The 13,860-nt window shown below is 32.8% G+C and overlaps 1 protein-coding gene across 2 annotated transcripts; it reads left to right on the forward strand.

The window, feature by feature from the left end:
• The first annotated feature begins 9,524 nt into the window (after positions 1 to 9,524).
• On the forward strand, positions 9,525 to 13,245 carry LOC18111294 (protein TRANSPORT INHIBITOR RESPONSE 1). 2 transcript variants are annotated; one of them, XR_002980016.2, is made up of 4 exons: positions 9,525 to 10,303; positions 10,727 to 11,219; positions 11,541 to 12,397; positions 12,984 to 13,245. XR_002980016.2 is itself a non-coding variant. In XM_006389607.3 (3 exons), exons 1-3 carry the CDS (start codon positions 9,840 to 9,842, stop codon positions 12,336 to 12,338), a joined length of 1,755 nt encoding a protein of 584 aa, XP_006389669.1. In that variant the 5' UTR covers positions 9,525 to 9,839; the 3' UTR covers positions 12,339 to 12,679. The 2 variants fall into 2 exon arrangements, 1 of the variants encoding a protein (XP_006389669.1); XM_006389607.3 differs by lacking the exon at positions 12,984 to 13,245 and having other exon boundaries at positions 11,541 to 12,679.
• The last annotated feature ends 615 nt before the right edge of the window (positions 13,246 to 13,860 follow it).

A 13,860-nucleotide genomic window follows, 5' to 3' on the forward strand; every position in this document is an offset into this window, starting at 1 on the left:
ACCAATAAATTCTATATTTTATTGTGTTAATAATCTCTTTATAATTATAATAAAAGCTAAATGGTGTAGGGAAAATCACTATAGATCAACAAACATTTTACTGTGAATTGTAATGGTAGTTTTACTTTTAATTTTTCATCTTATCTTTTTGCAAGATGTTTCTTTGGTTATTTATATTTTTTCTTTCTTTTCTCTCTTCTAACAACTAAAATGCACAATTATCCTCTGTTTGTTTGTTATTTGCCTGGGTCTGGCAAACACGTCAAATCTAAGGTCCTTGGGTCTAACATGACCGTCAAACCCTAGGCTATTGGATCTAGCATTGTTACCAAACCAAAATAAACTTGGGTCAAGCATGATTGTTATTGTTGTTGTTGTTGTTGTTAGTATGATTATTATTATCGTTGTTGTTGTTGTTGTTCTTAGTAGTAGTAGTATTAGTACTGTTATTGTTGTTGTTGTTGTTCTTATTGTTTTTGTTGTTGTTGTCGTTGTCGTTGTTGTTGTTATCATCATCACAATCACAATCACAATTACAATTAACTATTACTATATTATTATTATTATTATTATTATTATTCAAGTAAACTTGGGTACCTAAAGCTCTTGGGTCTGGCATGACCGCCAGGCCCAAGCACTTTGGGTCAGGCATTGTTGCCAGACCCAAGTAATGTGGGTCTAACATGTTGCCAGATCCAAGCACCTTAGGTCTAACATGATTGTTGTTGTTGTTATCAGTATGATTATTGTTACTGTTATTGTTGTATTATTATTATTATTATTATTATTATTATTATTATTATTATTATTATTATTATTCAAGTAAACTTAGGTATCCAAGTCTGTTGGGCCTATTATGACCCCCCAGATCCAAGCACCTTGGGTCAAATATTATTATTAAACCCAAGTAAACTTGGTTCTAGCAATTTGGGTCTAGAATGTTGTCATACCCAAGTAACGAGGATCTGGTATGTTGTCAGACTCAAGTAAAATTGGCTCAGACATGTTTGCTAGACCCAAACACCTTGGGTTTGACATGGTTGTTGTTGTTGTTGTTCTTCTTCTTATTATTATTATGCTTTTTAGTATTATTGTTGTTGTTGTTGTTTTGTTGTTGTTATTCTTATTAGTGTGATTATTATTATTCTTATTGTTGTTGTTGTTTATTGATGTCACAATCACAATCACAATTAACTATTACTATACTATTATTATTATTATTATTATTATTATTATTATTCAAGTAAATTTGGGTACCCAAGTCTGTTGGGTCTGGCATGACCGTCAGACCCAAGGCTCTTAGGTTTGACATGTTTGTTGTTGTTATTATTTTTAGCATTATTAGTATGATTATTGTTGTTGTTGTTATTCAAGTAAACTTGGGTTCCCAAGTCTCTTAGGTTTAGCATGGCCGCCAAACAAGCACCTTGAGACAAACATTATTATTAGACTCAAGGAATGTGGGTATGACATGTTGTCAAACTTAAGTAAACTTGGCTCAGACATATTTGTTAGACTCAAGCACCTTGAGTCTAGCATGGTTGTTGTTATTGTTGTTATGCTTTTTAGTATTATTATTGTTTTTATTGTTGTTGTTGTTGTTGTTGTTGTTGTTGTTATTGTTATTGTTATTGATGTTACAATTATAATTAATTATTATTATTATTATTATTGTTATTCAAGTAAATTTTGGTACCCAAGTTTGTTAGGCCTGACATGGTCGTCAGACTCATGGCTCTTGGGTCTAGCATGACCATTAGACTCATGTCATTTGGGTCTGGCATGACTGCCAGACCCAAGAAGCTTAAAATATTCTCTAATATTCTTAATATTTTTTTGAAATTTAAAAAAAAATTGATATTGACCCACTGCGGAGCGCGGATTAATATACTAGTTTTGTAGTATTTCATGTTTGTTACTGGTTTTATACTATTTTTTTTTATGTAATTTCATTGCATCCTCATGTTTTATTTGCATTAATTTTCAAATACATCTTCTAATTTATCATACATGTTTAATCTAACATGTAACATATGTCATGCATCGATGAACCTTGGTCCATGTAACACAGCAAATGAAGGAAGGTTTTTATGTAGTCGTACGAGGATCGAATTAACTAAAGATGTTGCATAAAGATTAATAAGAGAATAAAAGTTGGAAAGTGTCTGGGATAATTTTTTTAATTTTAAAATTAACATATCAAAATTATAAAAAACAAATACGAAAAAAACATTAATTTGAAATAAAAAAATCATGTAAACTAAAGTAAGCACACCCTAACACTAAAGTAATGACCATTTGTTTACGGTTGGCCATGGACAAGGATGCCTAGCTATCCAACAGTCAAGATCCTCTCCTTTAGAACATGATCATTACCCTTGTATTTATTTTTTTTTAGCTCCAACAGCTTTTTGACATAAAAAGGACAGTAAGTCTCAAGCTTCCATGCTGATTGAGACAATACTGCCACCCCATACCTTTTCACAGATTGACAACAATACCCTTCATTTCTATGGAAGGAATAGGCATCTACAACTACATATAAAAGGGTGTAACCGTCATCATATCTTTTGAAAAGGAAAGATTCATTGATAATTTTACATATGTATACCGGTGCATCTTAGATAATTCTCGATTGGCATCCAGCAAAACCCCCGAGCCTTTTTTTCCCGAGTATAAAAGAATACCACACATTTTTAAAGAAGAAAAATAGTAATTAATCTGATTTGGTTTAATCAGCTCATCCAATTTAATAATATAAATAAAATAATATAGCAAAAATAAATACATTGAACAAAAATTGACAATAATCAACTCAAAAAATAAATGTTTGTCAATGCCATGAGAATATATTCTCTAAATATTCTTAAAAGGTCTTCACAATCTTATTTGACAATAAAACAAAAATTAATTAAGAATATGATAATATCATAGAAAAAATAGAAAACATTTGAAGCTCAATTTTAAGTTAATCGAATTTTGAAAGACAAAATTGAAGAAAAAACATAATTTAGAAAAGGTTAAAAAACTTAATCCGAGCTCACTTGAGTCAGCATGTCAAATCCTAGACCAGGTTATAGTACAAGTATAAATAGGTTGAAAGCAAATTGAGTAAAACTGCATAGCTCAATTATCAAACAATTTAGTACTGGTGGGAGAAATAGGAAAAAAATGAATTAAAAAAAGCAACGAAAAAAAGACACGAGTCAATCTAGGTTAACCCGTTAAGCCTCCAATCCAAAACATGAGATCAGGATAGCTTCATAAAAAAAGAAGTGAAAAAAAAGCGTGAAGACCAATTCTTAACCAATCAAATATTAAATGATGATATAAAAAATGACCTAAAAAATATCAAAGTCAACTCGGATTAATTTTCAAAACCCATGACCTGGATCATAACCCCGAGACTAACCTTGTAGAAGGCAAATCCTAAAAAAATACGAAACAAAATTTCCAATTAACAAAAAGCTAGCCATGAAAGAATTTGAAAAAAAAAAATCAATAAAAAAAGTATCCAAAACAAAACAAATAACAATCAAAAGAATGAGGACAAAATTTGACATAAAAATAAGCTAAAACCAAATTTTGAGGAATAAAATTAAAAATAAAATTCAATTAAAAAGAGGATAAAAAAAGAAAACAAAAGGCATTCAAAAGAATGAGGGTTAAATTGGATATAAAAATTAAATGAAATCAAATGATGAGGGATGAAATTAAAGAACACAATCAATAAAAAATTATTAAAAATAGAACAAATAGAAATCAAAAAAATAATGACTAAATTTGATATAAAAAAATAACAGGATACCTTTAAATTTTAGCAGGTTAACGAAACCCGAGGAGAAGAGAGAAAAGAGGAGGGAGAATAAAAAATCCATCGGAGTTCAACCATTACACCTTTGTCTACATGCGGTGGACCACTGTGTATATGTATTGAGATGCTTACAACGTCGTTATGAAAGAAGGTGTTTGACCGTTATATGATGCCTCACGCGCCGTCTAAAGATGGTGGAAGCGTCCTTAATGCTAGCATATGCCAACCAGTTTGTCCTGCCCAAACGCAACACCAAAGGATCAAATAAAAAAAAGAAAAAAAATGGAGGGATCTAAATGTAAAAACCAAAGGACCAAAAAAAGAAAGAAAACACCATTACAATCCACAATGTTTTTTTCTCTTTTGTGCTACAATATTTTTTCCGCGTGACTTAGTTTTTTTCTTAATGTAGGAAGTATTTTCTTTTTCTATTGGTTTTTTTTTTTCAATTTATTGGAGAGAAAATTTTATCACACCACACAAAAAATTTTATAGTGCATATAAAACAACATTAAGGGGAGAAAAACCGATTGTATCAGATAAGCATCCCCTCTACCAACTTCTGGTGATATCATGTGACTATGTCGTCATAATTGCTCCAACAAAGCTTTAGAAGTGGGCAACTCAGTCAGCCCTGACAGTGAAACCACTGTGTAGAAATCGATTGTGTTCACACATAAAGGCTCCTTATAAGTTCTTATCAAGAGTTTACAACACTTCCCTCAATGTCAAGAGATTAGAAATAGATTTAAGACCTCCTAAAACCCTATAAAAACCTTATAAATATCCCTCCTAATGATGAAAAAAAAGGCAGAAAAAAAAGAGAGAAAAACGAAAGAAAGAAAAGATAAGATAAGAAAAGGAAGAGAAATATCAATAAGAAACATAAGTGTAGAGGTTTAAAAGCCTAAACAAAAGTTTTCTTAAGCTTTGTAAGTTTATGAGATGCAAATATTTTCAAATAAAAGACAAGAAAGAGTAGTTTTTCTAAGTATACCTTGTTAATCCAAAAGCAGGTCCTTTATGACCTGCTTTTTTTTATATATATTTATATTTACAAGCATATAAAAAAGGTTTGGAAAGCTTAACAAGTAATGTTGCATTCATCTCTTTATTGTTGTGTTTTTTTTATTTAATGATGTTTTTTTTAAAGTCCTTTTATATTTTTGATATATTCAAGTTGCTATTTAAATTTATTTTTTTAATATATATGTAATGTTGTTTTAGTTTTTGTTTAGCTTAAGCTATATATGTTAAAGTAAGGATATTTATCCTGGGTTTGTTAAGCTTGATCGTGCACAAAATAGGTTCAAAAAATCAATTTTAAATCAATGTTACATGAACATGTAGACTGCTTTAGTTTGGTAGTTTTTGGATTGGTACCTCATGCTTGATTTTGATTTTTTGATTTTTTTTTGTTAGTTTTTTTATTTAAACATGTTTGTGTATAGTATTATGACTTATTGGGATAAAAAAGATATGTTTTAGAAGCAAAAAATGCCAATTTCTAGGGCTTGGTAGTGGTTGGGTATGACTGGGTTTTTTCTAGGTTTATAGGCAGTGTTCTTCATGTTCTTGGGAAGAACATTGCTTTAACCCCTTGATTTGGGCCACTTTTGATCAATTTCTTTACACATAACCTTTATTTATGCATGATTAACCAATAATCTAATGTTTATTTACATCAATAACATGATTTTAATGCTTTTTAATCCTAGAATTTCGGTTTAAAAACAAAATTCATTTTTACAAATTCGTAATGTTTAAAAGAAAATTGAAATGAATGGATACTAGATTATTAATTCTTGCATGATTTTAAACATGTATGTGCATTTGTTTTGACCAAATTTGGTCTTTTTTGGAACCTATGTTGTTGGGTTCATATTTGGTGTTCTTGATATTCCTTATTTTTTTATATTAATTTTGTTCAAGATTTTTTGAGTTTTTTTAGTGTTTAATCTATTTTTTAGCTTTAGTTTTTTTTTTTCAGGTCAAACAAGGATTTTTTGTTCGGTTTATGGTCAAACCAAAAATTTCAGGTCAACCTGGTCAGGTCAAATTGAGTCAAAGGTTTAAGATCTTATTTGGTTTGCCAAAATTTTTGTTAAAGGGTTTTTGAGTTTAAGGGTGTGTTTGACAAACATCTTTTAATCCTATTTTTTATAGTTTTATTATAAATAAAAATGAGTTTTTGTCAAACAAAGCCTAAAAAATAATAAAAATAATAACAATTTTTTTTGTTGTATGTGGCTAAAAATCCTAAAGTTATTTAAGTATTTTTTTTAAAAAAAAATCTAAAGTGTTTTTTTTTTAAATATTGCATGGATTTTACAACAAGTTTGTAATATTCCAAAGGATTTTAGTCTACATTTCAAAAATACCAAAAACAATTTATTTTATTTCTTTTAATATTCAGGATTATGAACTTATACATAAGATATATTCCTGATATTACATAAAAAAATTAAAATGTTTTTTTTTTATTTTAATATACGAGATCATGAATTTATACGTGAGACATATTTCTTATATTAAATAAAAAGATAATTTATTTATTTATTTATGTTGGCATTAGAACGGTTAGGTTTTTAACCTAATAATAAAAAGACTTCCTTATCGAGAATGACTTTTCTTAAACTTTAGATAGACCAACGGTTAGAAAAACATAATCGCGTTTTAAAAAAGAAAGATAAAAAAAAGAAAGATAAATAATCTTGGATATTCAGGGTTGGTGGTTTTTTCTTACTTATTTATTTTTCTCATCTCATGATTCAACATTAGTTTTTTTTTTAAATTGGCTTTTGTGATTTCTTTGTTTTTTTTTATCAGGTTATCATGATTTCATAATATGACCTTTAGGTTTGACAGGTTAACCGAGATAGGCTCATACCTTTTTGTGGCTTATAATTACTATTTTTTTTATTGTTTTGTATGTTTGATTTTTTTTATCCTTCAACATTTTATTAGTTAAATATTAGGTTTCAAGATTTTTTCAAATTTGTTACTTATGGTTAAATGACTTAAGTCATTTGACATTGGGTTTTCATTTTAGCTTAATGGTTAACATGGATTGACATTATTTTTTATCTTATATTCCTTTTGTTTTCATCGCTCGATATTAGTTTTTTTTTTCTCATTTGACATTGTTTTTTTCCTTTTTTAAAACATGACAGCGTTGCCTGAATATCTGTTTTTTCTCTCTCAAACCAGCAGCCCTGCACGTCCCCACCAACAACCTCCATTAACCCGAAACAACCAAGCTTGCCACCAACCAACAATTCTCACCTGAAAAACCAAACCATGTAAACCAAATCATTTAAAGAAGGAAGAAACCCACATGCAATAAGGAAAACATGCAGCTTTTTATCCTATTTTTATTTGTTTCTTCATATTTCTAAGACAACCACACCACTGTCATTTTTCCTCACACCAATTCCACCAAACACCACCAACCTTGCCCAACCATTCATCATCGGTGCAACCATCACCCAACTGCGATCAACACTTAAAAGCAACAACCCTGTCTCTCACTTCCTTCTCCATTGTCAATAGTTGCTAACACCTTTACCGAGAGTCACATCAACCTCCTTCATTATCGCCTCCAACAACATTAGCCTCACGATCTGCATAGTCTGTAAGCTTCAACAAGGTTCATGGAAGCTCAAGTCTTCACTAGTGATGTTGCTTCTATGATGAAGAAAACAAAATAAAGGTGAGGGAAATTGAAATTTCAAGTGCACCAATCTCCTCCCTCAAGTGGCTGTTGAACTTACCGAAGCTTTGGAAGGCTAGATCTCCCTCCTCAAGGGACGTGAAGGAGCTCCACTAGTGTAGGAGCAAAGAAGAGGCGGGGGAGCTTCAGATTCAGCAACTCACACTCCTCTAGTAGTGGCGACGCGTGAATCCACGCGCTACCATTGTTCCAGCGGTATTCTAGTGTCTATTTTAGTATACTCTAGACATTTTAAATGCCCCGAAAGGTCGATCTATAAACTCAAATTATTGTGGGAATATTTTTTGGATTGAGATTGCTTTTTAGACATTATGTTGGTGTAAGAGTTATGTTTGGATTTATTTTGATTTATTTGGATTAACATGAAATTTGAATATAAGTTCGCGAAATTAATAAGATTTGTATGGATGTTTGGCGTTGTTCCATTTTGAGTTGATGAACGATAATTTGTTTTGAATTGATATCGTGGTTAAATTAACTTTGATAAAAACATTTTATTGCATCTTGCCAAACACGGTCTTCGTCCAATTTTTAATAAATTCTTAATTTTTGAAAGATCATTATACAATTAATTTTGAATTCTCCACTTTTTTCTACTTTCATGTATATAATATTTGGAATTGTGACCTATGCGCGAGATGCTTTTTAGGTATTAAACGAATTGTTTTCCCTCCACAAAACAACAACAAAAATATTTCTTTCAAAAATACAATTTTATTTTAAATAAAATATGGCCAAGTTTTTCAAAAAAAAAAAATATGAAAAACTTATTTTGGAAAGAATATATTATTCACTTTTAATATAAGGATAAAAAACCTACAAAAAAATTAATATCCAAAATATTATAAGGGATAATATTTTATTATTTCTCACCTTTAATATAAGGATAAAAAAACTTGTATGAGGTTAATATCCAAAATATTACTGGGAGTAATACAACTCATTCATTCATTCATAATATAAGGATAAAAAAAACTACAATAAATTTTATCTGAAATATTATTTGGAATGACGCAATAGCAAATATTTCAATTTTACCCTGAAAAAAAGTCTAAATGATAATTGAGGACCTTTCACCGTTATAGATCAAGTCTTTGACCTAGAAACCAGAGTTTGTTCATCATAGCAAACCCGCCATAATAGGTTGATAGAAACATCATCAGACTATAACAAATAAAGAGAAAAGACAATGTAGTTTACCTCGGGTATGACGTAGTAGAGATACTAATACCTTTCTTTTATGCAATTAGTTCATTGTCTATAATATCTAAAAGACCAGTTAGAGTTTTTAGTAACCATAAATACTAGGTGGCGACTCCCTCAAACCAACCAAAAACCATCCAGGACACTGTTCGAGAAGGGTCGTCGTGATGTCATACCCTTCGAGGAGGGTATGACATGATTAATTGAGAATTAGATTTTATAATTTATTTTAAATTATTTTTTAAAATGTTATTATAGTCTCATAACCCAACTCACAAATTTGACATATTAACCCGAGTTAATCCAAATTAATTTAATATATTGTTATTTTAATATTAAAAAAAATCATCTTAAAAATTTTATTACATCAAACTATACTTTTATAGATTGTTCAAGTTGCTTTTAAACCTATAACATCAATATTATATTAAATTAACTTCCAGAAAATTTAACTTTTTTTAACTAAAAAAAATATTAATAATATTTAAATATTTTTTTTTTATTTTTAAGAAAAATTCGAACTGAAAATGCAGCATACTTAAATTATATATAGTATCATTGATTGACGGTGGTCATCTTATTAAATATCAATCACATCAGAACAATCCCATCATTCCTCCTCCTTCACCCATTAATTTTTTCTCGCATCTTCACGTTGCTTGTGGCTCCCCTCGATATCTGATCCCTCACATCCAGCCGTGCAATACGAATCATTAGATGAGATTCCATCTCCCCCCCTCGCCATTATCACATATTTTATTACCTATTCCTTCTCACTATAAATTATAAGAGCTCACCTACCTGCGTTGCCCAACCTAACCTAACCTAACCTAGCAGATGAGATCATTGCCCTTTTCTTTCTCCCACCGTTCATCCATCAGCCACCTTAAACTACTCTCCACGTGTCAAAATCTCACTCCCCAACCTCCCTATTTTACCATAGTTAGTTAAAATTCATCTGCTAATCACTCATGAAAAACCCAAAACTCCTTCCCCATACTCTCTTGCTCTCTGCAAATCTGTAGTTTTCATACGGAGCGGAATTGAATCCCGTCGTTAATAAACGGCACGTTGGCTTTAGCATTGACAATGCCGAACAAGGCGAGTACGTTCCCGGAGGAAGTGCTAGAGCATGTGCTCTCGTTTATTACAAACGACAAAGACAGGAACGCCGTATCGGTGGTGTGCAAGTCGTGGTACGAGATAGAGCGGTGGTGCAGGAAGAGAATATTTGTTGGTAACTGTTATGCGGTGAGGCCTGATATGGTTATAAGGAGGTTTCCGGAGCTAAGATCGGTGGAGCTCAAAGGGAAGCCACACTTTGCGGACTTTAATTTGGTGCCTGACGGTTGGGGAGGTTACTTTTACCCATGGATAGCGGCGTTGGCTACCGCCTATCCTTGGTTGGAAGAGATTAGGTTGAAGAGGATGGTGATTTCCGACGAGAGTTTGGAGTTTATTGCTAAGAGTTTTAAAAATTTTAAGGTTTTGGTGCTTTCGTCTTGTGAGGGTTTCTCTACGGATGGACTTTCTGCCATTGCAGCCGATTGCAGGTTTCTTTCTTGCTGCTGCATTCCTCTTTCTTTATTTGCCCCTCTTTGAGGAGTCTGAACTCAAAACAAGCTTTAATTTGTCGATGTGATTTTGTTGTTATTTTCTTTCATGATTATTCGTGCATAAAACTTCATGAGTGCTGTACTTCGGGTTTAGTTTCTAGCTTTGTTCTGTAGATTTGGAGCTGAGAATTTTGAAAACCTGGTGTAGTTTGTGCTAATTTGTCACTTATGGACGAGGGTGATGATAATGGCTGACTTAACAAGCAAATGACAAGTAACTTTAGTAATGAGGAAGTCATCATTTTCAATGATAAGGACAGTGATGGAGTGCTAATTTTATGCCAAATCACGCTTTTATCGTTGTAATTTAGTATATTTTTGTGTCTTGTGCATTTCATCACTTGCGCAACTTGTTTACAGGAATCTGAGGGAGCTGGATTTACGAGAGAGTGAGGTGGATGATCCAAGTGGGCAGTGGTTGAACAGTTTTCCTGACTCGTTTACATCACTGGTCTCTCTTAATATTTCCTGCTTAGGGGCTGAGCTGAGTTTCTCAGCTCTGGAGCGCCTGGTTGGCCAGTGTCCTGATCTAAAGAATCTTCAGCTCAACCATGCTGTGCCCGTTGAGAGGCTTGCTAAACTTATTCGCCAAGCACCACAACTTGTTGAATTGGGCACAGGTGAGTTCTCGGCTAAGTTGCAGCCTGAAATCTTCTCAAACCTGGCTGGAGCTTTTTCTGTGTGTAAAGAACTGAGGAGTCTATCTGGGTTTTGGGATGTAAATCCAGCTTACCTTCCAGCAGTTTATCCTGTCTGTTCTGGCTTAACATCACTGAACTTGAGATATGCCAATATACAAAGCGCTGATCTCATTAAACTTGTCAGTCAATGTTCGAATCTGCAGCGTTTATGGGTAAGTTTTACATTCTAGTTTTAAGTTTCTATCATGATTTTTGTTTCTGAATGCATATTTTACTTGCTCACTTGGCAAGAGGCATAAATTTCTAGAAAGCTGGAGTTTATGGTGCGAGTTAGATGCTTGCATGCTCGGTTGCCAATTTTTGCTTTAAAAGTTTATCATATGGGACCGCATTCATGGCTGTTGCACAACCATGTTTGGATGCTGCTTTGATCTACGTGACTCAAGTTTAGGTTGCTGTTTTTTTTTTTTTCCAGAAAAAAGAAAAAAAATCCTGCCTTTTTTTGTTCGAGCTAATAAAGGGCATCACTGCAGGTGCTGGATTACATTGAAGACGTTGGACTTGAAGCTCTTGCAGCATGTTGCAAGGACCTGACAGAGTTGAGGGTGTTTCCATCTGACCCATTTGCTGCAGAACCAAATGTATCCTTGACAGAAAGGGGCCTTGTCTCTGTCTCTGAAGGCTGTCCTAAGCTTCAGTCAGTTCTGTACTTTTGCCGTCAAATGACTAATGCTGCTCTAGTTACAGTAGCAAAGAACCGTCCAAGCATGACCTGCTTCCGTCTTTGTATTATTGAACCTCAGGCTCCTGATTACCAAACACTTCAGCCTCTGGATTTGGGTTTTGGAGCCATTGTTGAAAACTACAAGGATCTCCGGCGTCTTTCCCTCTCAGGTCTACTGACTGATCGTGTGTTTGAGTACATTGGAACTTATGGAAAAAAAATAGAGATGCTATCTGTGGCATTTGCTGGCGATAGTGATCTGGGACTCCACCATGTGCTGTCTGGGTGTGAAAGGCTTTGCAAACTTGAAATTAGGGACTGTTCCTTTGGGGATAAGGCTCTTTTGGCCAATGCTGCAAAGCTGGAGACAATGCGATCCCTTTGGATGTCTTCTTGCTCAGTGAGTTTTGGAGCATGTAAGCTGCTAGGTCAGAAGATGCCTAGGCTCAATGTTGAAGTTATTGATGAGAGGGGACCTCCAGAATCGAGGCCGGAAAGCTGCCCTGTTGAGAAGCTTTACATATACAGAACCATTGCAGGACCTAGGCTTGACATGCCTGGATTTGTTAGGACTATGGATGCAGATTCTGTGTCAAGGTTTTGTTGACAGGTCTTCATACTTCATTACAGATCAAGACCCCTGCCTGTAGTGAATGGATACTGCAGGTACATGCTCTAAATGCTACTCATTGTTTGAAAGGTACACTGAGCCTCAAGAGCTCATTGCCGGATTATTTTATGGTTGACTGAGCTATTGGATGCCTCATAAAGGTTAATAAAGAGATGATAATTTTGTGATTATTTTAGTATATCATGTATCAATCAAATGTGTTAAAATGGGATGGTGATCGTGTATAATTTTTGCATCTTGATGCATTTATTACCTTTTGGGACTCATTTGTGTCATTGTTCTACTGCCCTAGTAATGAAGTCTAATATTCTCAAACACAGTGAGGACTTGCAGAGTTGATGCATTCAACTTTTCTTGGGCGTCCGCCTCCTGGATTCTCTTTCCATTTTTTCTCCACCTTAACCTCAACTCTATAGTTTTTAGGGTTTTAGTTAGTATCAAAACTCGGATCTCATCTGCCTGTTGATAATTTAAAAGTGTCCGAAACTGACAACATGGGTGCAAATTGGAGTGTTATCCCTGAATGAAAACGTACCTTGATTAAATTTCAAATACATCTTGATTATAAGATTTCCCTGCCCCTCTCTGCATGTTTATGTTCATGTACCCTTCCTTGTTCAGGTTAACAATGGGCATGGTAAGAAGTAAAAGCCACTCCTGGTGTAGCTGTGCGTTCTGTGGAATCCATTCAGTACGTCGAAGTTTGTAATATGTTATCGTTTATAGAATGTAGTTTAGAGATGACAACGATATTCCCAAGAAGACTTGGTTTGGATGATTTAAAAGCTGCCATTCTCCATTGATGCTTTACTATATCAAACATTCGAATCTCATACATAACAGCTACTTTCCTCTAAATAAAAAGAAAAGTACCATTCTCTCCTTTTCTTTTTTCCTTTTTGTTTCAACTCTCCCCGTCTTTGGTTGGTGGTGTTAGGCCTTCGGTAGTTAGATATCTGCAAGGTTGTCAATTATGTTATGCTTTGGTTGACATTTTCTTTTTCATACTGAAACCATAAATTTCAATTCCAGAACAATTCATTTTGGGGCATAATTTTCTGTTTGGTTTTTATATAAAAAATAACCAAATTAATTTTTTTTTAAAATTAAAATTGAAATCAAACCAAAACCGGTTCCAACCGATCAATTTAGTTCATTTCGATTAATTTATGTTAGAAACCAAAAAACCTATATTGATTTTTAGATTGTTTTGTGATTTTTGATGTGTTTGTAATTAATGTTAATATTATTTAATTTTCTTACAAGATTCCAAAGAGTATATTAAATATTTTTTAATTGTTAGTGCTAATTCTACAAGAACCCTTCCTAATATTTTTTTTTGTTTTGTTTGAGTAAGCAAGAGAAATTAAATAACACATACCATCAAGTTAATAAAATCCAAATTTATAAAGCATGGCCTCCAAAAAGCTTAAAAAAAATAAATAACAACGTCATAAACAATACCATGCCAAGAAAATAAATTTTTATTTTGCACATT

This window comes from Populus trichocarpa, chromosome 2 (genome assembly GCF_000002775.5).
Source record: "Populus trichocarpa isolate Nisqually-1 chromosome 2, P.trichocarpa_v4.1, whole genome shotgun sequence".
NCBI classification, from domain to species: domain Eukaryota; kingdom Viridiplantae; phylum Streptophyta; class Magnoliopsida; order Malpighiales; family Salicaceae; genus Populus; species Populus trichocarpa.